The sequence below is a fragment of the Abramis brama genome (genome assembly GCF_963993115.1).
Source record: "Abramis brama genome assembly, chromosome: 18".
Taxonomy (NCBI): domain Eukaryota; kingdom Metazoa; phylum Chordata; class Actinopteri; order Cypriniformes; family Leuciscidae; genus Abramis; species Abramis brama.
In genome coordinates, this window is record NC_139980.1 from 25,792,083 (window position 1) to 25,818,774 (window position 26,692).

Genomic DNA, 26,692 nt, shown 5'->3' on the forward strand with positions numbered 1-26,692 from the left:
CTGGATTTTTTTTTATAGATTATGTCTCTCACAGTGGACATGCACCTACGATGACAATTTCAGACCCCTCCATGATTTCCAAGTGGGAGAACTTGCAAAATAGCAGGGTGTTCAAATACTTATTTTCCTCACTGTATATTGCCATTGCGTATAGCCTGCAGTGAATTACGTGATATGAAACACTCTAAATTTAGTACACAAAGGTGAAGTGTAGTTTCTGTGCAAAAAAAAAAAAAAAGTAACCGTTACCAAAAAGGTTTTCAAAAAACTCCCCCCATCAGCCATTGGTTGAAAAAAAGATAGCTCCGCCTAAAACTCACATCATTGGTTGGACCATTGTTGCTATGCAGAGCTGGCTGGGATGCTAAAACATAGCAATGTTAAACACGATAAACACTTTTAATGGGAATCAACCTACAAATTACTTTTTATCTACGAATTACAGGTATTTCCTAAGAGACTTACTTGGTGGGGTAGAAAAATAAAAAAAAATATATACCTTTTACCCTTCTTTGAATAATAAACGAAGGCCTTAGAAACAGAATTCAGTCCTTAATAGATAAAAAGAAAAGAGCTGGACACTCCTGAGTCCTGACTAAAAAAAATGGTTCAACACAGTGACAACAAAGCTGAACACTTATGCTATTTAAAAGATAAAATCTTAGACAGCCTTCACAGAGTAACCTTCACAGAGAAATTGATTGGCTGTTTATTAACAAGGATATAATGGACTTGGTTATATCAGGATACAGCATACAAATAAGTCCTTGATGTCAGGTAATATATAATGCAGACTTTACAAAAGGGCTGTTTTGAAGGATGGGAAAGCAGCAACTATATTGGTCCTAAAAAAAAGAAGAAAGAATAATAAAATTTACAAAACAGAAGCAAGCATTGCCACTCATTTCAAATGCGAAGGTTATTTAGTCAAAAGTAAAAAAATAAAAAAAATAATTAAAAAGTAAGAAATAATCCAATCCTTTTCATTCTAAAGGACAGAGCGTAGGTGGAAAATGTTCATGCAGCAAGAGGTTTTTGATGCATGAAACCTTGACTTATGTATTATAAGTGGACCTCAGGGAAAAATAAAAAAGGACTATCACTTTAAAAAAATATATATATATGAATACAACATCTGTGGCATGCCCGCTCGCTTATAAAAACAATTGGAAACACGTTGACGAAATGTATTATTATATGTATATTCCAATGTAAGCACAAAACTGTTCCATTTTTAAATAACCCATTTTACATGTTTCGGATCATTATAAACAGTGTAGTGTCTTGATTATGTTGCAGCTGCATTTTATGTTTTTACAACAAAAATGCATTACAAGCAACATTCAACATTAAAAGGAGGTCCCTTGGTCAACCATCCAACAGTTTGTGTGTTTAGAAGTTAAGGGGCAGTTAATGAAGTCTCTCCCACTACATACTGGAGTTCACAAATTACACAAAAAGATGATAACAGGTTAAAAGGTTGCTAAAGCAGCACATACCGCTCGCTAGGGTTGCCAACTTTCTGAAATGGAAATAAGGAACGGGTGCTCGGAGGTAGTCATTTTTACATTTCCCGCTGTTGTCACTTGTCATCATCGTTGCTACGATACGTGACTCACAATGACTGAAACGACCAATTAAAAGGGCATTCTCTGATGATGTTCCAAGATGTTAAAAACGCTACTGATCATACAAACGGGGAGAAATCAACCGCACCGTCTGGGTTTTTTTTCTCTTATCATAGCCTACAAATGTCTTCGTTCATAGTCTGACATATATTAGAAGCTATGTGTCTGTCATGGATTTGCACTGAATTGATTCTCAAAAATACGGAACAAAGTGCGTTCCGTATCAGTTCAATACGGAACAATACTTTTATGTGTCAAATACGGGACGATTCCGTATTATACGGAATGTGTGTATTACACTCGCATGTGTGTAGATGTTTTAGCAATGTCATGAACTTTTAAATACCGCCAATAAAAGGCACTGCCATTTTTCAGTAATATGCCCTCACACTAGAAGCATTCAGAACAGAATTTTTTTACTGCCACACCATGTTTCCTGAATGCGAACATGGCAGTTTTATATAAGACATGTTAAGAGCATTCAAATGGGACCAGGGTTAGTTAATCTCAGCAAATGCCACCTTAAACCCAGAGACAAAGGCTTCCTAACCACAGAAAGGGTTCTTGTACAGAACCTAAAAATCCTGAAATGTTAAGAATTTTTCTCCCATTTCCATTTAATACAGTAGCTACAGGGCATAACTAATCCTGTATTATTAATGCTTTAGAAATAAATGGGATGTTTAATGTTTTGGTGACCTTTTTCTAAACATCATTTCTGTTTGACCCATACATCTTTGAATATTCAGTCTCAGGTCAGGAAATAGATTGAGTGCTTGATCTATTAATAGCTAGAAGAAAAAAAAAAAAGGAAAAAAAAGAGAGGCATTTTCTGCAATTCAAATCAACAGATAAGGTCAAGGTTACTCTGACACCGTGTCCTAACCAGACGCGATGAGATAAGATTCCAGCGACAAATAATTTGTCCACACTAGACGCGACGTGACTGCGAGATACGTCAAAATCAATCAAAACCCACAGCCAATCAGAACAGCGTTTGGGCGGAGTCTCGTGGCAAGTGCAGTCAGCACCAGAGAGTAATCTTGAGCACTCCCAAGAAAATGGATAAGAAGGCTACATAATCAAATTCACAAATATTACACCATTTAAACATTATTAAAAATAGTTAGGCTACTGAGTTACTAAAACAATCTTTGTCAAAGAATACACTTGTTTGTTCACAGTTTGAACGTTCTTGTTTCCATTTGTTTAATTTCAAGATCTTAGGTGAATTGTCCATTGTTGCTTTTACAGCTACAAAGCTGGGAGCACTAAATGATATTCAAAGTCACAGTACATGCTTTTAACATTAAATAAAGCACATAAACTGTACCTGAGATTATCATTTCCACACTTTGTGTTTGTTGTTCCAGCCGCGACGTCGCAGAAAAATAGAAACCGTTTCTAAAATAGAATCGTCACGTGTCGCCGTCGCGGCTGGTTAGGACAAAAACTCTGATTAAAGGGGAACATGGCAACTCTAGCCATTTCTTCGCTGATTTTTCCTTTTGTTGTCGCGTGTTTTCTCAACGAGCTCCCCCTACAGCTGTGGGCCGTATATTTCACAACACTGTAGTAAAAAAAATCTCACTTGCGGCACCCTCATCCCCCCTTTCTACCGCTGCTCATGTGTATTTGTTATTATGGGAGCCGGCCAACTTTATCGTGTGGAGCTATGTCTACCGAGGTGGGTAATACACATAGACAGTAAAAGAAATGGACACTGCGACCCCATTGGATTCAACGGAGAAAAGTAAGTCAATTAGAAGCACTCACTTCCTGATGGCTGAGCGTACTGCGCAGACTCAAACTGAGCTTGACGACGTAGATGTGACGTGAGCAACCTGTCTGTCTTCTAGTAGCTGTGCCAAGAGAAATCTGAATCATTCCCTTCCGAAACTTGCAGAGACGGAGAGTGTGAGTAGGAGCTGTCCATGAGCTTGGAGCAGGAGCAACTTTTGCTAAGTATTCTGATTAATTACTTTGTCATTTTGCCTCCACATCCCCCCGATTGCCCGCGAGCTTCTCCTCCTGTCCATACAGTAATTTCTCTACTGTGCGACAGAGAGTCGCGTGGTTATGACGCAATCGTTAGCCTATTTTCACAAAAACTGCTTCTACGGGGCCATAACGTAAGATACAAGGTAATGGAGCCTTTTATACATTTTCGTGTTTCTTTAGAAATAAATAATGGACAAATGGAGTCTTTAAACACAGATGTAAAGTTATTCGCTGTCAAAGTGACACCTAAATGAATGGGAGTCAATGGAATGTTAACAGCAGATGGGGGTCCGCTAATCAATGGCGGCCCCCGGGGAAGCTTCAGTTTCGGCTGAAAGATTACCCCCTTGACCGCTGCTCATGTGCATTTGTTATTATGGAAGCCGGCCAACTTTATCGTGTGGAACCATGTCTACCGAGGTGGGTAATACATCATATACACAGTATCATATGGCGTGTGTGTTTATGTTGAATTGCAGTAAAGCAGTTTGTGTTTTTCGCTCGTTCTCGCTTCTCACGAGACTTCATATTTCCAACTTACCGGGATGTTAATCCCCATGTTGCAAGGTTGGTTTTCCGCCGGGGAACGCTGGGGGGTGCGGGGAAAGTCACCATTCTCACCAGAACAGGTTATTTAACCATCCAAATGATTTCTAAACGGATTTATTAAGTTGAAATAGCTGCCAAGTTCCCCTTTAACATGAAAAAGATACCTTTTATCGTGCGTCGCGTGTAGTTAGGACACGGTGTGAGTAAAACAACATTCCCAATTCTTGAATGGGAGAAAAGTATTGTTCAGTGCATATAGCCTTTTTCTTAAAGGAATAGTGATACAAAAAATATATAATTTACTCTCCATCATGACTTTCTTCCATGGAACACAAAAAGAGAAATGGACAATTTACTGGCCATTCCTTCACGTAGAATAAAAGTGAAAGTGACCTGGGATGTCACACTACAAAATGACAACAACAGGAAAAAAAATAAAAATAAAAAAAAAGCACCACAAAAGTAGTCCATATGACTTGTGCACTATATTTCAAGTCTTCTGAAGTTGAAGATGGCGCCATGTAAAAACAGAAAGATTCATATAGATAGAGCATGAAACATCTGGATCACTTGTTTGATCATTTTGGACATTATTCATCTTATGAGGAAAAAAAAATAGCCAGTACATTCTTCATCATTTATCATTTCTTCCTTTTATGTTTCACAGAAAAAAGACAGTCGTACTCGTACTTGTTTGGAACATATTGAGTGCGAGTAAATGATGACAGAATTTTGATCTTTGTGTGAACTATCTTGAAATACAACAATGAATCACTAAAAGGAAAAATGAACAGCATTTTTTTTTTAAATGTAGCCAAGCAAAACATTCTTGTAATCTTGTAAACAACAAGAACAGGAGCATTTCTCATGAGATGTTATTCTCTTTAAATCATGCTGCGCTGATCTGTGAGCCACTCAAACCTCCCGTGTTCTGTGTCATGGGTCATCAAAGCACTGCAGTGAAACCAGAGCCCTCTCTGCAGGGGAAGACAACAAGGCCAAGCAGACGACTCTCAGTTAAACCCACTGGATGTGGATTGCCTTTACAACGTTCATATCGGACTAGATTCTAAAAAACACCCTTCAGCTGTGACAATATTCACAATAAATTTGCAGCAATACCTACTTTATTGTTAAAGTCCCCCTATAGATAATAGTTATATCCCTTAAAACTCATCTTTGATCACCAAAATGAGATATTTAAAAAAAAAATCCTTGAAAAAAAACAAAAACAACTTAATGCCTTAAAATAGTTTGATTGTAACTCTACACCATTGCCTCATTTAACATACGCGGTTCTATGAATGTGCAAATTTGCTCCGCCTCCACTCACTCACACCAGCTCAGAGATCCACTTGTTGACGTGATTTGGTTACAAGGTAGTTTACAATGTCAGAAACACCAGCGATTTCAAAACGCGTTTTGGGTTCACTATAGTAGTTTTAAGAAGAACATTCTTTTTTTTTAAGCCATTCTTTTTTTTAAATGGCAAATATCTACATTAAAAAAGCAGCACAAGTGCATCATAAATTCCTAAAAATGTTTTGAAATGTTGACCAAAATGATTAAATAATTTCATATAAATTCTAAAATATTTATAAATAAAACTAAAATAAAATATTTATAAATAAATACATACATAAATGTATTTATAAATACATAAAAATAAATAGCTTTTCAGAATGAATAAATAAATAAAGATAAAAGTATAAATAAATAACTAACATTTATATAAAATTAAGGGTAAATATTGACCTCTCTACCTGTGAAAAGAGCATTTATTTGTCAATCCATCATGCTATTTAATAATTTTCAACTCATTGGAGACCACAGCTCCCCTTTCTCTTACCTGGTGGTCCTGAATTTTACGGCCCACTACTCTGAAGGCGTTGTTGCCAGTGTGGTGATAGATGTGGACTCGACTAAAGCCTGTGGATCCACCAGCCGGAACCCACTTCTTATTGGCGTCGTCATATACCATGACAGCAGCCCGTGCCTGACAGATACTCTGCTCACTGAAAAAGAAGAAAAAAATATGCATGATTGGATGATGGAAAACTATTCACAATGTTTTTTTCAAGGGTTAAAATTCACTCAAATGAACTGCCTCTGATCTAAAGTGGCAATAAATATGGGATCCAGTGCATTAAATTCAATGAAAAGACATCAGAATTTAATAATTCCTTAAATCTATGCAGACTGCAGTAGTTAAACGTTCTTTCAATCACAGTGAAGTAACCATCTGTCATGTGATCCTGCATTGGCACTCAAGTGCAGTACACCTTTATAGGCCACGCTTTCATTAAGCAGTCACCCAATCAATTTCCCCCGTCTATCTGCTCACTTTGCACTATAGAGCAACTCTACCTTGCATATAACACTAAATTATTTACAATGACTTCCAAACTCCCACTGCGTTAATAGAATAGCAAAAGAGCCACTGAAAGCCTTCCCTTGTCATGTGATCACATTGAAGTAACACTTTTAATGCAGGTGGCAAAAGGAGAGAGTGAGAAAGCAAGAGAAAAAGTGCTCTGACCTTGGAAAAAAAATACTTCTGGTTGCTTACATCCCCCTACTCTAGAAACCTTGACAATGGCATCTTAATACATCTTTCTTTTTTTGTCACTTTGTTGCAAAACGGACCTTGAAAAATGAAAGCTAGATTTTATGGAAGTGTTCATGTCCTAAGCGCTTGCATTCTTTTGGTTGCTTGGTTTCTCTGCACCAAGTAGCTCTAGTCAGCCTGGTTAGAGCACGGTGTAAAACTAACAACAATAACCTGATGTCCTTGCTACTTGATTACACTAACCTTAGTCCTCACAAGCATTGATGTCACATAAAATCACATACAAAAGACTTTGGACTGCTGGGGAGATGGAAAGATCAGATGCCTAACATAATCAAGTTAATCTGGTAAAATAATCATGACAAAGCACTCCAGAATATACATCGACAGACTGTTGAGTGTTTTGTTTTGCTTTTCCCTGAAATCATTCTGGGGACTGAGATGAGATCCCGGGATCATCCGCCTAGTAGATAAGGGCTAATCTAACAGGATTGTCCTCCGAGACCAATCCCTACACTTTAATTAAGGAAGAAGCGTGCGGGAGTGGGCCGAGCGGGCTCTGCGGTGCTCTATGTCATATTACGGTGTAATTGATGGCAGACAGTCAGGGAACAAATGCTTATTACAGGAGAACAGGTCAATGGGAGGGAGCCATGACACATAAAAAAAAAAAGAGAAAACTCTTTCAACAAAAACCTACGATTCTAATAGAAAACATTTACATCCTGCAGTTTTTGCATAGAAACAAAGGAATGACTCAACCTAAAATTCCAGTTTATTTTATTTCATATTTTATTTTATCGTATAAATCATATATTCATATGAGATCATATAAAACATGTTTGGTTTTGGTTTAAGTCTTAGAATATAGTGCTTGTGCTGTATGGGCCACTTTTGTGATCATTTTTAATTGTGACAATTTGTGATAAATTACCTATTTTTTAACCATATTATATTTTTTATTATTTATACATTTTATATGTTATAAGCAGAACTCCACTCAGATCATCCAGCTTCATCTAGATCTCAACATTAAGAGCATCAGTATGAGGGTCAGGACAACAGCTACAAGGACGAAGCAGGCCACACTGCTGGAATTTGCTGATCTCATGATAACTGGGAATGATAGTTTCACCCACATCTTGCTACTGTAAATAAGGCCCTGTTTACACCTGGTATTAAGATGCGTTTTGGTCTATTGGATCACAAGTGGACGATGCTAAATACAGGTGTAAACAGGGTCTAAAACATTTTGAGCTTGTCCACTTTCGACCACTTCCAGAGGTAGTCGAAAACGCTTTCGACCGCATTGCTTTTGTAGTGTAAACGCTCACGTGGTCGAACAGCCACAAAAGACCGCCTACTCTCCGCCTACTGACTTCATGCATAAACATTATGGGAAGCACGCTAGCCTGAGGGGATTTAAACTTTGGCTGGAGACCCAAGTTTGGTTTGAAGACGAAAAACGCACCAAGCACAATGTACTCACCATTCCTGATTTCTAACACAAACTCGCCAATTTCGGCGTGGTCTTGTGGCTATCAAAGCAGAAACGAAAGCGCTGCGCTCCTTTCGTTTTTCTGTTTTCTCCAATAGTGGTCATATGTAAATTGCGCACACTTATTTCGTCCATTAGATCGAAAGATCTGAAAAAGTCCATACATTTACATGCCCATAGACCCTCCCCTCGAAGAAATCGGGACATTAGTGGTTGAAAGTGGACAAAAGGTGTAAAAGTGTGTGTCTCCTTCGTCTACTTGTGATCCTATCGACCAAAACGCATCTTCATACCAGGTGTAAACAGGTCCTAAATTCAATCTGACACTTCAGCAGGCCTGGAGAACAGTGGATTTCAAACACACAGTACGACTACACAAAGAACAGTGTCAGTCCACCATTCATGTTTATATAGTTGTTCTGATTTGGCAATAAAACATTTAAACAGATAATGTTTCCCTTCGATCTCATTTCAGAGGTGCAAATAAATCTCAAGGACAGACAGAGGCAAGCACACAGGGTTCTGTGATGAAAGGAAAACAACGTGATGGAATAAAGCACACAGGCAAAATTATGACAGCTATGCAATCTATTCTCACATTTTTTCATCTATCATAGGATTAATAAGCCATTTAGGGAATTGTCAAAATAACAAGCTCCGCTATGCTGGAATTGGATGCAAATGAAAAAGCAGTTTAATATAAATAAGCTAAACTAGTGGTGTGCGAGTATGCAGTGCTTCAAGTATAAAATAAAGCTGAAAAATTATTAAAACCTATATTATTTGTCTCTCTTCCAAGCTCAAGTGAACAATGGTAATTATATTAATAATTATATTACGTTAATTGGCAAATTCTCTGAATCTCTGTTGCATGTCAAGTGTTTGACATTTGAAACTGAAAAACTGTTTGTTTAAAGCTTAAAGGACTTCATTTGCTGTAAACAAGCACTATGACAAAGTGTGATCAAAAACCCTCTGATAAAAAAAACGAAACAAAAAAAAAACATCCAAAGCACTGCAGCAATGCAATCAGGAAACATTTTCATTCCTTCATCGCCTTGACGTCTCAACAGCTAAAAAATACGACATCAGAGGGCTTCGTGCTGAGGCTGCAGTGACGCGAGAGCAAGCCTGCAAAATGCTCTGGGGAAGAGCATGGTAAACCAAGATCTGATTATGCAACCCAGCGCCCACAACATCAGGAGAAATAATCATCAACCTTCTACACAGCTCAAAGTAACGTCCTCAATGACAGCTCCATTGTCTCTTTCTGTGTAACACACTCATTCACAAATAAACTACACAAGTTAAAGGGATGCTTGTTGCAGCATGTGTGAGAATGGCATTATATATGGCAAATAATTATTTTAATGTACTTTTTTATTCAGCCGTTATGTCATCAGACAAGTTTTACAAACCTAATTCAATAAATCAGCTCTGACTCAACAATATGCTTGCATCATCACTCAGGAAAGTTTACAGAAGCAATTTTTATGCATTAAAAGGTGTTAGCAAAAATACATCTAGGTAAATGTTGAATAATATGTTGTTTGAAGACTAGAAAATATTATATTTGTTGTATTAATTAAATAAAACATGACATTAAACATTTATATATCATATATCTGGCAACAATGGCTGTTTGGTTGAAATTATAGTGTCACTGCTTTTATTTTTATGTAAAAGTAAAATAAAATAAAAACATCTATTTAGGAATTTCAAGTCATGCATTAATGTTCTATGTAATTCACAAGTTGCAAAACACTACATGTGAATTAAACATAGATCTTGATATCTGTGTCAATGTATGATGAACTAGCCCTGAAGGTTTAATATGAATCATGCATGTCACGAAGGCCGACTCAGACATGTTCACACTTTAACACTTAGTTTGTTTACACAGCTCAAATTGTCTAACACTATAACTCAACAAGCTGCCATCTCTAAGCCACATCACAAATCCACTGAGACTCTAGCAAACACAGGGATTCAAACCACCTTACAAGTCAAGTGGAACCACTGACCTCAGGTCCAGATATCTACAGAGCAATCCTGCTCAGAGGCCAAGGGATTTCTGAGGTATTGTTGAGTTCTCTCACAAAGAATATCAAAAAAGAAGGAATGAAATACAGACAAACAGTTAAACAAAGTCTCAGTCAAGGTTACCACCACCATAATATCACAATAGAACCCTGTTCTTGTGTGATGGCTCCTCAACTCCTCAAACTTAATGCAACACCAACAGAGAAAACCACAATGTGTTTCACACAATGAAGGAATATATATCTTGAAGGACACAGCGACAGAGATCATGCGGTAAATCTTCAAGATTGAATGGCTAGGAAATGTGCCCTCTAAAATGTCATAGACAATGTTGCAAGAGAAACTAAAGCCAGCAAAGAAGGGATACAATTTAGCCTTCTTTGAAAGCCATACTTGCCAAGTTATTGAAGAGCACACACATTTGGGTCAGCGAGTCAATTCAGTGAGAGAGAAGGGTATTTTCATGGATGACAGGTGGTAATTCTGAGTAAGGGCTGGAAAAGCAAGATAAACACTGGGTCGTCATCAGGTTCGGGGGATAACTGGAACGTCCCGGGCCCTGTGACAAAAGGAGCCCATTAAAGGCCTTCTATAGTATAGCCCTACTCTTTGGGCCTTGGCAAGTAGTTCGATTCACAAAGGACTCTCATGAACTGATTCTTTTTGATGAAAAAAGAGATACCCAAGAGATAGAATACCCAGTACTGTCTGATTCCAGAAACAATTGACTCCAATGAGCTGGTTCTTTTAACAGATAGTTCAAAAAGATGAGTTACAGTTTTGAATCAATCAATCAATCTGAAACACTGAAATAAACTCAAATGAACCAAAATGGAATCTGAAATGTAATGAAATTCAATCAATTTGCGAGTCAGAATTGATCAATTGGGGAAATCTGTATAGATACTCCGCCTTATTTTCCAATCACCTCATCTGCATTGGTCAGTTAAACAGGTAGTCCCACTCCAAAATCATGCCTTTGGTTGAGCCAATATAATCATGTTCAAGGACAAGGATATTACCACCACATGGTTTACTTGTGCTTACTTATCTCTGCATATTAAAGCTGGGATATGAGAACGCACTTAAACACTGAGAACAAAAAAATTACACACTTCAAGTTTAATAGCAAAATGGACCAAATAATCAATGGCAACATGAAGGGCTAAATATCTCATTTGAACGATTCTACAAATCCTTAAGAGGGCCATGGACTCCTAAAATAACACTTCTGCTGCGTTTTACCTACTCAACTAGCCACAGGTGCGTGAGAAAGAGCAGACAGGAGCTATTTTAAACCATACTCCTGTAACAGAGATGGCTCAGGCTGAGAGCTGACTGCTCACAGGGAGCTCGAGGGTCCATGGCATGGTGTAGGCGTAGCAGGGAGATGGAAATAGGCTCCAACTCCCACTGTGAGATTCATACCGTCTCACAGCCACAAGGTGAGATCAGCATACAGTGACAAATAACTGAAACCCTGATCACCGTCTGCAAAATGGGATCATGATGAACCCGACAGGATATAACTAAAATACATACATATACAAGATATAAATAACAGAATATATAAAACATACGCTACACACAAAACGATAAAAAATGCAATTTTTTCCTTTAATGGCAAAGCTGAATTTTCAGCAGTCCTCAGTGACACTCCACTAAGAACATGGTATGGAAAAACTATGAATATTCTTCAAAATTCTCCTTTTGTGTTCCATGGAAAAAAATAACATACAGGTTTGAAACAATTGATTCAAGTGCCCCATTATGCTTTTTCAGATATTCCCTTTCATGCAGTGTGTAATATAGCTGTTTGGGAATGTAGAAGGTCTGCAAAGTTTAAGATCAAAGTGCACGACAAATAAAGTTATTGTCTCCAAAAAGAAAGAATCGATTCTGACCTGCCGAAACTAGTCGTCAGCAATTCCAGTCTTTCGTACGTAACATTCATACGTAACAAATTTGCATTATGCCAGTCTATGGTTTTCATTGGCTGCCCACAAACGTCGTCTACTTTGGCCAGCCCTCGAACACTGTAGCTGGTTTGTACATGTTGAGAAGACGCTGTTTTCTGCACTGCCAAAGCAAATCCTCTTTGTATATACTTCCAAAGAGTGAGGATGTGAAGAGTCAGTGGTTAAAATTACCACATCAATACAAATGCAGTATAACCTTTTTCCGTGTTCCCGTCATCTTACTGACGATTGCTTCTTAGATCTTGGCGAGGTCAACGCGGGATTTGCTAAATGATCCATTAAAGAATGGACAGTACCCACTTTATCTGGACCAACTTGCTCCTCTGAATCATACTCTGTACGATTAATTATTCATGTAAATATTTTCTACCAAGTGTTCAAAATAGTAGTTGTGTTTTTTATATTTTGTACACCCAGTGCAGGTCTCCGGCTAACCGCCTATCTCACCTTATTACTGTCTTACTGAAATAGTTCTGCTAATCATCTGTGGACCCACTATTAACAAAATTTTGTGTCAATTAATGCAGGTTCAGGTTGAATAATTATCTCTTCAAATGTTTCATCATCAGACTCATGCTCAAATTGGTATGGTAAAATCAACGCCATCGTTACTGTCTTTATAGTGTGTACAATCGCTAAGGATTTAGGAAGCCTCCGGAACTGAAATTCAGATATGGTAATGAGCATTTCGGACACGTGCTGTAAGCGGTCGACCAACCACAACAGACTGGGCCATCTGACCAATCAGAGATAATTACAAGCATGAGCCAACGCTTTTGAGGAGTAGTCAGGCTAGGTGAGGAAATCTGAATTTTGCTCTTCCTGTATGACTGTATAGGAGGCGTTTGGAAGAGGAGGATGTCAAACTCACTATATGAAGCAGCATGTCAACCAATTCAGCACTTGTATCTGTTTTCCTGTGCATTTAATTTCCTCCATTTTGAGGAGGATACTATCCGTGACAATCTTCATGCCAATTCAAAAGATTTCAGACTCCGTAGTGATCACACACTAGTGTCGAGAGAGACATCCTCATAAGTCACAATCCCTCGTTGCTGTTTTTGCTCTTTTGGTCTTTTTATAGAATGAGGAATTAAAGCCATCACCTTAGCAACACTGTGTACGTGGGTGGGTTTTATGTGTAGCTCCTACATAATACTGTGAAAAAAATCTGTATGGGGGGGTGGGGGGTGGTACAGAGCCATTCAGGCTTCTTTCACTTGCCTTTTGTTTTCCTCTATAGCACAAGCCTTGAGTGAATGATCAGCGCTAAATAGACAGTAAACTGGTCCAAACCCCGAGTCCATCTCGAGTTATATGAAAATATTACAAAAATGAACGTTAATACTCTCAGCCTGGTGTTCATTGTTCACCCTTACTATGATCCTTTGCAGCTAATGACAGTGACTGCTTCCTTCCACAGTCGAGATGGAGAGTCCCTGAGCTGCCAACACCTCACCTCCTCCACAGAAACTGCAAAAACTGGCTTAAAAATACACTCCACTCACAAACCATGAGTCACGCAGAACACCCGTTTCGGTAGATGCCAGTGCAGATTCATTCATGCCATGCTTTGCAGGACAATGGGAGACATCATCACTGTATAAACAGCCCTGGTGACATTCTCTGCATGGGCAGCTATTTGTGAGAGGAGTCTGCTTTTAAGCCACTGGCAAGGGGACAAGAACACACTTAAAAAGGACAGAAACCAATGCGAGCAGATTGCTAATACAGTTTTAATTCACTAATTTTTGAGTATGAGCACAAAACGGGCTATATGAAATCTGAAAGAAAGAAAAGGTCAGCACCATCAGAAACAAAAATGTGACAAATATTTATAAAATACAGACAAATGTAGCATTGACTCAAGTGAATCAACTGAGACTTCATCTTTTTGTCTGGACATCATAGGGGTGGTTATAATCTGCATTAAGTAATTTTATTTCATGATAACGACGTATATCACAAATTAGTTTTTTTTTGTGCTTTAATTAAGGATTTTATATTATCAAAAAAAAATTATACTATTGAAATTGTATAATTCTTATCACCAATTTCAATATCACAAAAAAAACCTACTCACAAAGACAAGTAAATAGTCTACAACAATACTACAACAATACTAAACTACAATAGAACAGACACAAATGAAACCGACCTATCTGAAAAACTTCAAGCACTATAAAAAAATAAATACTACATAAATTGTGTAAAGTAATAAAATGTATAAGAAACACTGCTTAGTCAGTGTAATATACATTTATCCTTATTAAAGTTACAAAAGTGATTCAGTCAAGAGCAATGAGAGATTTTCTCACTGTTATAGTTAAATTAACAGTAATGATACAGACGGCAGATTTATTAGGCTGTTGTCACTTTAAGAGCAAATGCACAGATCCAATATACTGTTACACATGCTTTTTCTTTCTCAACCGTTTACGTTCACTTAAGACATAAATGACTGTGTTTACAAGGATACTTGCAAAGACAGGCATTTTTACACTCAAGTACCGTTCAAGCCCAATTATGTGGCAAAAAAAACTCAAAAGTTCAGTACTCACATGCTGTATGAGCAGCAGCTTTATGTGTGCGGCCCTCAGGCCATGTTTACACCTGGTATTAAGATGCGTTTTGGTTCTCATAATGTACCTCAAACTCAGTAGCATGTCACAGAGAAACGTCCTGCTCGAGTCGTCCTTGCGATGGAGGTTTGGTTTGCGTCTCGCACTCGATTTGGTAAAATCAACATCATCGTCACTGTCTTTACGGTTCAATCGCAGAGCAAATGTTTGGATGATTGATAAGGATAAGGTCCACCCATGCAATGGATAAATTAACAGCTTAAGCATGTAAAGGCAACTTCACTACTTAAATATTAATGAAAAATAAAGTGATAAATAAATCTCCTTGTTTGTTTCTATGAGTGTTAACAATTCAGCAGCAAGTCAAAATCAATTCAAACAAAGCCCAGCCAAGATGCGAATTTCCAAAAACGTTTACTCCAATTTCAATTTAATAAGAAACAACTGAAATCACATAACTCACTATTTACGCTAACGTTACTTGCTCTGGCCAGCGTAGCGCAAATCGCTCTGAATCTGAAGGGCTACATTTTATTTCTCCATTTAATAAACGAACTATTCCGTCAGATATATATTCGTTGTGAAAGAAATAGTTAAATTTTCAAGCATTTTATCCAAAATTTAAGCACATTTCAAACCTTAAACACATCAAAATTCAAGCACTTTCAAGGATTTCAAGCACCCGTACGAACCCTGCACATTACTCACTAGTTACACTACTCACTATTATTACACTGCTTACATCACATTACTCGCTTAATACACTGCTTACTTAAACTGAAATTTTGCTCTTCTCTCTTTCAAAGTAGCAAAGTGATCAATTACTCTCTCATTAGTAGTTCCCTCTCCATGGAAAGCATAGCCAGTGCATTCAGACGATAGAATTAACTGCGTTCACCATGACGTTGTTCAAGTTCAACTGGCCTCAACTCGCGAGATGTCCTAACAGTCTCTCTCGCTCTCGCTCTTTTTTTATTTTAATTGTTTTAATAACATTTGATAAAGATATTAAAGTAGTGTTTCATTTTTTCTTGTTGTTCAAATTCTAAATTGTTTTCAAATATTATTTGTCACTTAATCTTAAAGATTTTTAATAGTGTATGTTTGTTCCCACCAATCGCTGCACAAGTTAAGGATACGTATGATGACGCAAGCACGTTAGTGCGAGCCCTCCCGGAACCCATAGAGAATGCATTGCAGTGCCTGCAGTTCGAAAAAAAACATCTTTGAATGTAAGTCTATGGGAACCATGATGGGAACCATGATGGGAACACTCTGGGCGATTCTCAGCCAGAGTGAAATCGCCCAAAAAGAGGCGGTACTCCACAGAACGTGACATGACGCTGATTGGACTATATCCAGAGGCAGAACATACAGTGACGGCTAGCGTAACTCTGTGGTTGAATGAGATTATTAATGTGATTGAAAAAGTCCCTCACACTTTGGTGGTGCGTCGCCCAATCGCCCTAATGAAGAAACCGCCCCTGTGTACAGATGTGACGTAATGACGCAAAGACATGCTCGAATTTCCCGTGGATATCCACCAGTACCACTGGAATTAAAAATATTAGCCTATTACAAGCTTACCGTTTTGAATCGAGCTAAGATAAGCAGATAGTTTTGAACACTGGCTGGTTATGTACTTGCTCAAATTTATTTTGGATAATTTTTAACCCAAAAAAGTTACAGAATGCAGCTTTAATCGTGTCTACAGGTATACGGCCTACACCTACATCACAGTAATGTTTTATTTATATTATACACAATTATAACAACACAATATAACATAACACAACATAATATATTAAATTAATAAAAACATATCACATCATATTTGTTATGTATAATATATAATACACTTATACATTTAAATGTGTAATTTAAACATTAATATAAAGATAAAGATTCTGAGAATAATAAGATGAAATGGTAATATAATATATACAACATAACATGTATATCATATTTATATTGTATATTTATTTAACTTTAAACAATGTAAAGATAAAGACTGTGAGAAAAATGTTATGAAATGGTACATTTATTTTAAGAATATGATCATCTCTAATTTCAATTTAGAGACACATTTTCCTCTAAGACACAATAAGGAAACCACAAAGCACTTTCCTAAAATTAAAAATAGGTCGAACAAAACCTTGTCATGGTGTAAAATTTGAGTTTGGATTGTTTTCAGTCAGAGAACGTGTTGGTGAACTGGTTGTAATACTTTTTAGAGCCCAAAACACTTCAGAGAATATCTGTTCTACCCAATTTACAACATGCCAATATCTATTGCAGCACAAATTTATGCCTTTCTTTCTTTTTTCCTTGTTTGACTGGTCACTGAAAAACATCAGCAAAATACGTCTATCCAAAATACATTTTCTCTTTGACAGCTGCCATCTGTCATCTTTATCTAAGCAGTGTGTCGAGTATAATCCACACAGTTTGACATGTAGGAAATTCAAGAGGTTCGTGGTTGTGTAGTAAAGCCAGACGGATGCCATTATGAAGTCTAAGAGATACTACTTCCCTCTTTTTAATCATGAGGAACTTTTACAATAGCTTTCCAATTAAAACTGGAACTCAAGCTGACATCAATTAATGTGACCTTTGACAGAATCATGGAAACCTGAAATAAGTGTGTGTGTGTGTGTGTATGTATATATATATATATATATATATATATATATATATATATATATATATATATTGTTGCCAAAGCAAAGGTGTTAATCGAAACAAACATTAAGCATTCATCATTTATATAAATAAACATGTAATATTTATATTCAATATTTTATATAAGTATATGTGAAAAATATAATCTATATATAAATACATGTTGTTGGTTTTTTTGCATTTAAAGTGGAGTATATGTTTACAAAGCAATACAGTGGTCACCCAAAAATTTTTTTAAAAAACAATCTTAAGAATGATAGTCCCAACTCAAAAAACGGGACTAGCACTACTGGTTTTCCTCAGCACAGTATTGCAAAACATAAACATCAGCAAAACAAAGAATTTCAAAGAATCTTCTCATTCCAGAAAAAGCTACCACCAACACCTCACCTCCAGAATGTTTACCGTGTATGCTGTGCAAACCAATGCAATTTACTTTTAACTGCAATTAACTAAGTAGCAGGTGAGTGCTGACAGCGACCTGTTTTGCCTCCACTGAGCTGCCCATTCACACACAGAGAATGCACAGCGACTTCTCACACCAAACCGTTTGCATGCATGGAGGTTCCCCTTAAGAACGTCATAAGTGATACTTAGTCATGGCAGCATGGTTTATAAAAACACCCCATTCATTGTGGCAACATGGGGAAACACTTAAAGAATTGTAAGCACTTATTAGCAGTGAGATAACAATTTAACTTGGTTGAGACCCCTCTGTCAGTAAAATGTGGACAAAAAATGAACTTTGATTTGGTCTGCAGGGCCATATTTGTGCGATGGGATAAACTAGCCATGAATGTTTGATGAGTGAATTTGCAGTGCACAAATGTTGGTAGCCTGCCACTGGTTTTATAGGCCAATTTGTGCATCTCCCATCCATTCCACAGGGAGCTATTAGAGCAAATGAAACTGTAATCTTACTGAAAACATTTTCCACCACACTTCCTAAAGCAGCTCACATCCTCCATAATTACAATAGAGCACTGCTTTATTAAACCCATAATCCCAGAGAGCAATACTGAAGTAGAAAGTAAACCGACGTGAACCTAAACATGCATTTCAACAATGTCTTTGAGCTACATTAAGGATGCAACAGTTGCAAAGGAAAACAAACCCATGAAGCCTGTGTGTGTACGTACCGATGGACTTCCATTTTCGAAGACTGGGCGCATCTTTCATTCAGTATGAAGCCGGACACCTTGCATTGTGCTGCAGACTGGAGCTGCATGGCTTCCCCCGGCTCCGACGCTGCGGATTCGATCCCGATCACACACGCCTATTCATCGCGTTCCCTCTATTCTGAATGCATCGGTGATTCATTATTTAGAGATGGGCGCAAGTCAGCAGCGCTTCTCCATGCTGCTCGCGTACACAATCCCGCTTTTCACAGTGCTGGACGGTAACCTGGCAACAGGCATTTGAGTGCTCACAGTTGTTAAAGGAGATCACGTTTGGGAAGATGAAATTGCTACGCTGTGTTAATACTGCTCAACTGAGCAGGCTTTTTCCCGCCCTGCCTCTCTCCCTTTCTCTCTCCCTCGCTCTGGTCTTTCCTACCCCCACCCTCCTCTCTTTATTCTGTGCTGCTCGGTTTCAATAGTGATTTATCTTTACTGGCCAAGCTTTGTTTTGAAGCAGCATGTGCATGCAGTGATCTGTGCAGAATGAGGTAAACATCATTTCAAACGCATGATATGCAAAACGCTAGCCTAAATATTTAATGATTGAGAGGTAGCTTTACCATCAAAAAGAAGGAAACTCTTATTTTTGGCCTTAAGTGATTTCTCAGGTCACAAACATAGTTTAAGCATATACGTAAATGTGAGTGTTTAGCGCTTACGTTGGCCTGCTCACAATACTCAAGGGGGTACTAGAGTTGCCTTTAGATGTTGGTGTCATTAAACCAGATGTGTTAGTATTGAGGTAAGTTACTATATTGACTTAAAATTGATAAAAGATTCTCTTCAAAACTGCCCAGGGCTGGGCGATATGGGCAAAGATATTATCACAAAAATTTCAAATCACAATATTCATATCACTGATGGCAAAGCAATTTAATTTAAGGCACTATAAAATCCATTTTATTTTTTTCACAATTCTGTTTTATGATTTCATACAAATGTATTATCAAAAATGCTGTCTAATGAAATTAGATATTAGTAGTAGTAGTAGTAGTAGTAGTAGTAGTAGTAGTAGTAGACTGTAAAAATTATTGTTGGTTTAACTTAAAGTTACCTGGTTGCCTTAATGTTGAGTTCATTGAAATTTAAAAAAATTGAGTTAATACAATGAAGGATATTGGTTTAATCAACAGAAACTTAAAATATTATGTTGTCTGAACCACATTATCTAAGTTGATTTGACAAAAGATCAAAAGCTACTACTACTACTACTACCACTACTACTACTACTACTTTAAAGTTAAGTTTAATTTTGTCACAAAGACCTTTCAGTTTTTAGCAACACACATCTGATCATTTTAATGTAGGTCAAAAAAATTAAAAATTACTCTGTTTATTATTGATATTGTGGATTTATTTTTAATAAATAATAGATTTAATTGTTCAACCCTACATCCTGCCATTACAGTAGTGCACCTTAAAAAAAAACTGAACGAAGAAAAAAAGTTTATGCTAATATATGAAATATAACAACCCTGATCTGATTCCCATTGTAACGCAACAACACACAAAAATGCTTGTGTAGATAGTAACGTCTGTGTTCACATACTTGCATAGAGTCTGGGCCTTAGACACTCAGTAGAGAAGGACAATACATTGATACTAAAGATGCACTATTGTTTAAAACATTTACAGTGGCACAATATAATATAATCCCTTTAAAGGTAACATTTTGTAAGGTACTGAACCTTCAAAAACAGATTTGACCAGCACACTGGATTCAGCTGTGCTCCAACTGCTGGAGGCCAAAAAATGAGCAATCAATCTACACAAAATTGCTGTGCGCTACTGTTCTCAAATGGGAAAAGCTCAACATGATACTTACAACAGTGCCACCGAGCTGAAGAGAGCAATAAAGCCAAATCAATTCAATTATTTACGTATTTGAAAGCATGATTGCATGAAGCATGATGAGCAGTAAAACAGGGAAACATGTGACAGATGCACTCTGGGATCATGTGGTTTGGTGCATGGCACAGATCCTGTGGTTTGCGATTGTCTGGCTTGTCTCCACAGGAACAGATGGGTGTGAGTGACAGGTCAGGTGCAAAAGAAGGGCCTTGTCATTTTTGAGGGTGGGGTTCAACGTGCAGACGCCTGATCATAATGCACGGTCACGCTCCGAGCGTCCAGTCTGTAAACTTGGCAATTAATCACTCAGGCGCTGACGAGGGCAGCACCGGTCAAGGACCCACCCAAATCAACAATCACTGACAGGGACGGGTTGACAGCAAGAGTAATCAATACGACTTTGGCGCCTCTCGGGCTGTCAAGATACCAAACTTTTAATAGTCAAAACCAGTGAAATTTCAAACCAATTGCCACAGCAAATATGCTAATATTATACTGTAATAATAATAATAATAATAATAATAATAATTTAATTATTGAATTTTATTATAATTTTTATCATCATCATTATTTCAACACCACAGCCAATATGCTAATATAACACTAATGCAATATTTAATAATAATAACAACATTTGATTGTTAAATTCACCTTTTAGTGCGTAATACTGTTTTGTCCACACACAGTTCAGTAATTCGTGACAACTGCATTCTACAACCTAATTAACTAAAATACAGGTAGTGTCTACAGCATTTACAAAATTTCTGTGTATACAGAGTGATTGCAAGAAATCACAGGAAAAGAGGTACAAGCTTTGATTGCCAGATCTTGCAAAAATAAACAGTGATCAAAAACAAGCCCAGAATAAAACCAAAATAAATCTAAATGCTTTATAGTCAATAATACCAAAATATTGTGACCCGCACCTGCCCACTTTAATAACTTAATTGCTTTATGAGCCAAACCCAAACAAAAAGGCCAAAATGCTTATAATTAGTAGACATGGCAACACTGCAACAGAGTGCTCAATGAACAACCCTCTACGGATGCACTGAAGCTCAAGTCGCCATTGGCTAGTAAATTTATCTTACTCGCAAGACTTTTTGCATGAAATGCAAGAACAAATGCAAAAGAAAAAAATTCTACATAAATGTAATATTAAATATAAAATATAAATTTCAAAAACTATTAAAGTAAACAGATTAATAAAATAAGAACAAACTACAAGCAAGAGCACAAATAAACAATAGAACAAAGATACAAATGAAACCGGTTTTTCAGGTAGATCTAGCAGTAGTTAGATACATATTAGGTAGATTATGTACAGAAATTGAATAAAGTAATCAAACGTAAAAAAAATCAAATAAAACTGTCACTGCATAGTCTGCACTGTATAAATTAAATATAGATGAATCCTTATTAAAGTTATTCTGTGAAGTGATATTTTTGCAGTGAGTCTATTGTTTGATTAACATTAAAAACAGACGGTAGCAGGAATATTAGGCTGCTGTCACTTTAAGGTATAACATGGGGATCCAATATACTGATACCGTACACATGCGTTTTATCTCTCGACGGTTTATGTTCACTTAACAAAAAACCGACTATGTTTACTAGGATACTCGCCAAGACGGTCATTTTGACGGTATTTTGTGTGAAATTGTCCGTTCAAGCAGAAGACGACGTGAAAGAGCTCAATTCAGTATTTGCGTGCTGTCAGATGCGGCTTTCATTTAGGGGATTCACTGCCATTTTTAAATGCAGTTGTTTCTCCTGAAACTTTACAGTGTGTATGTGGCCACAGTCTAGCTAGAATAAAAAAATTGGGAGTATACTGCCTGAGCTCCATGCTGGCAAATTTGGCAAATTGTTGGGTTGGATTTAACACTTGCTGAAAGCAGAAAATGTTCACTCTCCTTTTCCATTTCATCAATGGAAAAGCCACAACTGTTTTCAGACCATTGAGTGTTATCGCACTCCAGCAAATGTGCAAGTCAAGCACAGTCACAGACTCTCCCGTTTTGAAAGCAGCGTAACAATGCAGGAATCAATTAGCTACTCTGGACCTGAGAACAGTATGCTAATACGCTACGAACACTTCAACAGCAAACGTAGACCTTTCGAATCTCACGTAGACTCTAGTTGGCGTGCAACATCCCAGACTTGTCAGGCGATGAGAGAGCCACCTGGAAGCACCAGGTTCCCGTGAGTGGGCGGCGCAGTCGGGTCAGGCTGAGAGTGTGAAACCTTGAGCCGGCGTCGGTGGAACACATGGTGCATGGGAGGATGCATGCAACACCTCTGCTTATAAACCACATGTCCACAGGAGGCCTGGCACCGCCGTTTCGAGCTTTATGCCTCTGCAGGCACTGACAACACCACCATAGAACCAGTCTGGGTTGTCCCTTTCTGTTAAACCCGTATTCCACAAGAATATAAGTCACTTGTCACTATATGAGTGTCTTCAGTTCTCTATAGAAAGTCACCGTGGTTAATCATATAACTGCATTGGTTAACCTAAATATGGCCATTAAAAAAAGGCCACCTTTCATCTTAAAATATGAGAACCCACAGTCATGTCTATAAATTAGATCCTACTATATTGGGGTAAATATTTGCTCTGACAAATGACTAGATTCTAGAGCTGCATGATTAATTATATTTTAATCGTGATAATGTTCTGCTTCCCTCGATTAATTACAAATAATCGTTGTGATATGGGCCCGGTGGTTATTTGTCCTGAAAACATTTGACATTTCCATTATCTTGCATTGGTAACGAGCCTCCATCTTTCCTGCTTGGGGTTGCCAGATGTCAAGAGCACAAATCCTCCAAACAGAGCTTTTCTCTTAAAAGGATACGTTTTACTTTATCTGCCCCAACCAGGCAACCATACGCACACGCTCTGATCTCTCTGAGCTGCAAAAAAGCGCTTATGATCTGACAAGTCAAGTCAAGTCACCTTTATTTATATAGCATTTTATACAAAACAGATTGTTTCAAAGCAGCTTTACAGTGATAGCAGGAAAATGATGCATTTCGGCAGCTGTTCAGCTGAGGTCAGTTAGTGTTCAGTTCTGTTGTAAAAAGCATTTATTAAATTAGTTAATTTCATCTATAAAGCAGTTCTGCAAAAAATTATGTTATCGTCCAGCTCATTTCAGCTCTCATACAACAGCATCAGTACAGTCAGATCCATAATATTGTTGAATATAAAGTGTCAAACAGTATGTTGAAATTTATTGATGTCTATTGTGAAATTCTGCTCAAATGAAAGCGTCATACAGCCAGCCTGTGTTCCTTCATGAGGCCGCATCTGCGATTTGCTGCTACTGAATCTGCGAGTGAACTGTAATAAATCCAAACATGAATCTCGACCATATTGTTTGCGATCATGGTTGGTAAATAAATGCACTTATGCAACCTCTGTGCTACAATAGAAAGTAAAAAAAAATACATTTGGAATTAAGAGTAGGAGCCACTGTTTTTGTATTGATTTTCCATTTGATGAAACTCTCATAGTTGGTTAAATAAAGTCCATACGCCACCTACAGGCCTATTAAGTGAACAATTTGATGATTATCGTGTAGCCCTTACTAAATGCACCATGAAATCTGAAACTTGGTCAGCCTGATTTGATCCAAATCAATAGTTTTAGGCCCTGTTTACACGAGAACGCTCGCGGGTGAAAACGTAAAAATATTTTATCAGATGTGCCTTTCGTTTAGACGGCGACGGCGTTTTTGGGGCTTAAAAACGCAAAAAAGTGAAACCACCCTCCAGAGTGGAAATCTTAAAAACGCTCCACCGTCGCGTTTCCGTCTAAACGGTAAAAACGCAAAAGTCTGCTAGACAGTGAAGGCACCGATCAGTGCTTCACATTGCCACCTAGCCGCCTGGAGTGCATACTACATTGAATTACACACACTTTTGCGTCACCGTATGCACGCAGATTTCCCCCCCATAACGCTCGTCTAAACGCAGAATAAAAAGTGATCACTTTTGCGTTTTCTCTTCAGATCGTTTCCGTGTAAACGTAGCCTTAGTAAAATTCATAATATTGTGCCAATACATTTTTTTATTGGAAATCTGGACTGAGTAAAAATTTACAATCAAAAATATAATAAAGATAATTAATGTAAATACTTTGGGTATTAATGTAGTAATTATAATTGAATATTAAATCTTATTTATTTTTTAGCAGATGCGTTATGAATCGATTTATTTTTACACCTCGAATTGTGATCCAAATCTTGAGCTGCTCAAAGCTGAAATGCAAAACCATGCGAATTACTTTACCTTTACATATGCAAGCGCTCTATCCTGCCCCTAGCAACAACCTCCCAGCATGCTGCTATATTCTAATACATGTGACAGCAGACAGACAGACTGACTGACTGCTAGTGTCTGGCTCCAAGCAGGATCCCAAACAAAACTCAAACCATCTCAATGTCACAAGAAAAACTAAATGCTACAATAGGCATCAAGCATTAAATGACACTAAAACCCATCAAGAATCACTGTATTGCTTTACATGATACTTTTTGGACTTAATTTATTACTTTATTTTCAAATGAACTTAATACAACAGTATTACCCCTAGCAGTAAAAAGACCATTAATCATCTGAAGTGGTGAGGATACGACTCATCCGCCATTAGACTAAACAGTCTTCTGACTAGTGCTGACAGCAGAGTTTCTTTATACCAACACTTACAGGCAAAACCTTACAAAAGGTTAAGAGGTCACTACTGACCTGGTTTACGTTTCCCAAAAGCATCGCTATGTAACTATGGTCACAAGTTCCATTGAACTCTATTGGTAACAACAGAACTTGCGACCATGGCTTTGGAAAACACACCCCAGCATGGTAGAAAGTCAAGATATATTACTGATTTATTGTTATTTTGGGTTTGTAAACACGTAATACACTAAAGATGATAATTATTAAGGTTATTAACAAATCTGGTTTCGATTTTTGCTCACATTCTTTCATTTAAAAAAAATGGTTCTGAATAAGACTGAATAAGATTCCACTGATAATTTAAATTTTCACTTCAAAAAGATGACTGTGCCCTTCAAATGTGCAAAAAGAACAGCAGAAGGCCACAGGGCTCTTGTGTTCTCTGCACTCTCGGAAGCAGACAGACAGAAAAATCCCCAGATCAGTACCACACATCATCCTCAGAATAACAAATGGAGGGAAGTAATGCGGCACTGTACATATTCACCCGTTCTGCCTCAAATACACGTTTTACCTTGTGTAAAGGTTCATGACATCTACAACCTTATGATAATAATAATGATAGGTTACGTGTTGGAGATGTTAATTGAGAGCTATGCCGAGGGGTAGAAAGAGACTGGATTAGACCAAGCAGGACAAGCAAGGCAATGCTAATGATCTACTGCAGCACAGACACAAAGACCCAAACAGAGCATCAACATCCCAAACAAACACATACGGCGTTTCCAGGTGACTTATTCAGCAATCATTTCAATCAGCTCAGCAAACTATTATGACTGTACATGACAGACGCTTGCTGCGTCATGACAGAGTGCATTATAAACCAACAGATTTTATATTTAGACCCTCATTTGCATATATTAAAAAAATGCGGCTGAATCCCATTATATAATATCACAAAGCCAAGAAAGAATCTCCCGAAATAGCACACATCATGTCAACATTCAAACACACAGATAAAATAAATGTTAAAAAATAATAATTGCAGGATTTCCCATCCACTTGCAAATACAGGATTTATGAAGAAAAAGTGTAAGCATGTGTGTTTATATATATATATTTCTCACGCACAATCCACTAGAAATTCTGAAATCAATAAATGACAAGTCAGTACTTTAACAGATTTTAGAAATGGACACACATGGTGCTCATCTGTAGGTAAAAGAAGAAAATCACAACAGATGGAAAAACACTCATAAATCTTTTTTTTCTTTTTTTTTACTCTGCAGGTGCACCTACACAACACACCAAACAAAACCATCAAGGGAATTGTAAACACTTGTAAATATCAGACCTGTGAGACTTGTCTTACAGAAACCACTTTGACAGAGGACTGTCTCATATATTGAAACAAGTCAGGTATATTTGTACAGTGCTTTTCACAAT

The 26,692-nt window shown here is 37.5% G+C and overlaps 1 protein-coding gene across 7 annotated transcripts in view; it reads right to left on the reverse strand.

Annotated features, from left to right (window-relative positions):
- Positions 1–26,692, reverse strand: part of enah (ENAH actin regulator) — a 112,096-nt gene that overhangs the window by 58,307 nt on the left and 27,097 nt on the right. For 5 of the 7 annotated variants that reach the window (XM_084090506.1, XM_084090510.1, XM_084090505.1 and 2 more), the window contains one exon: positions 6,028–6,193. In XM_084090506.1, coding sequence (XP_083946632.1) covers positions 6,028–6,159 — 132 coding nt within the window. In that variant the 5' untranslated portion in view covers positions 6,160–6,193. Of the gene's footprint in view, positions 1–6,027; positions 6,194–18,670; positions 19,027–26,692 lie in introns of those variants that run through there. The other 2 variants (XM_084090509.1, XM_084090503.1) reach the window with 2 other exon arrangements.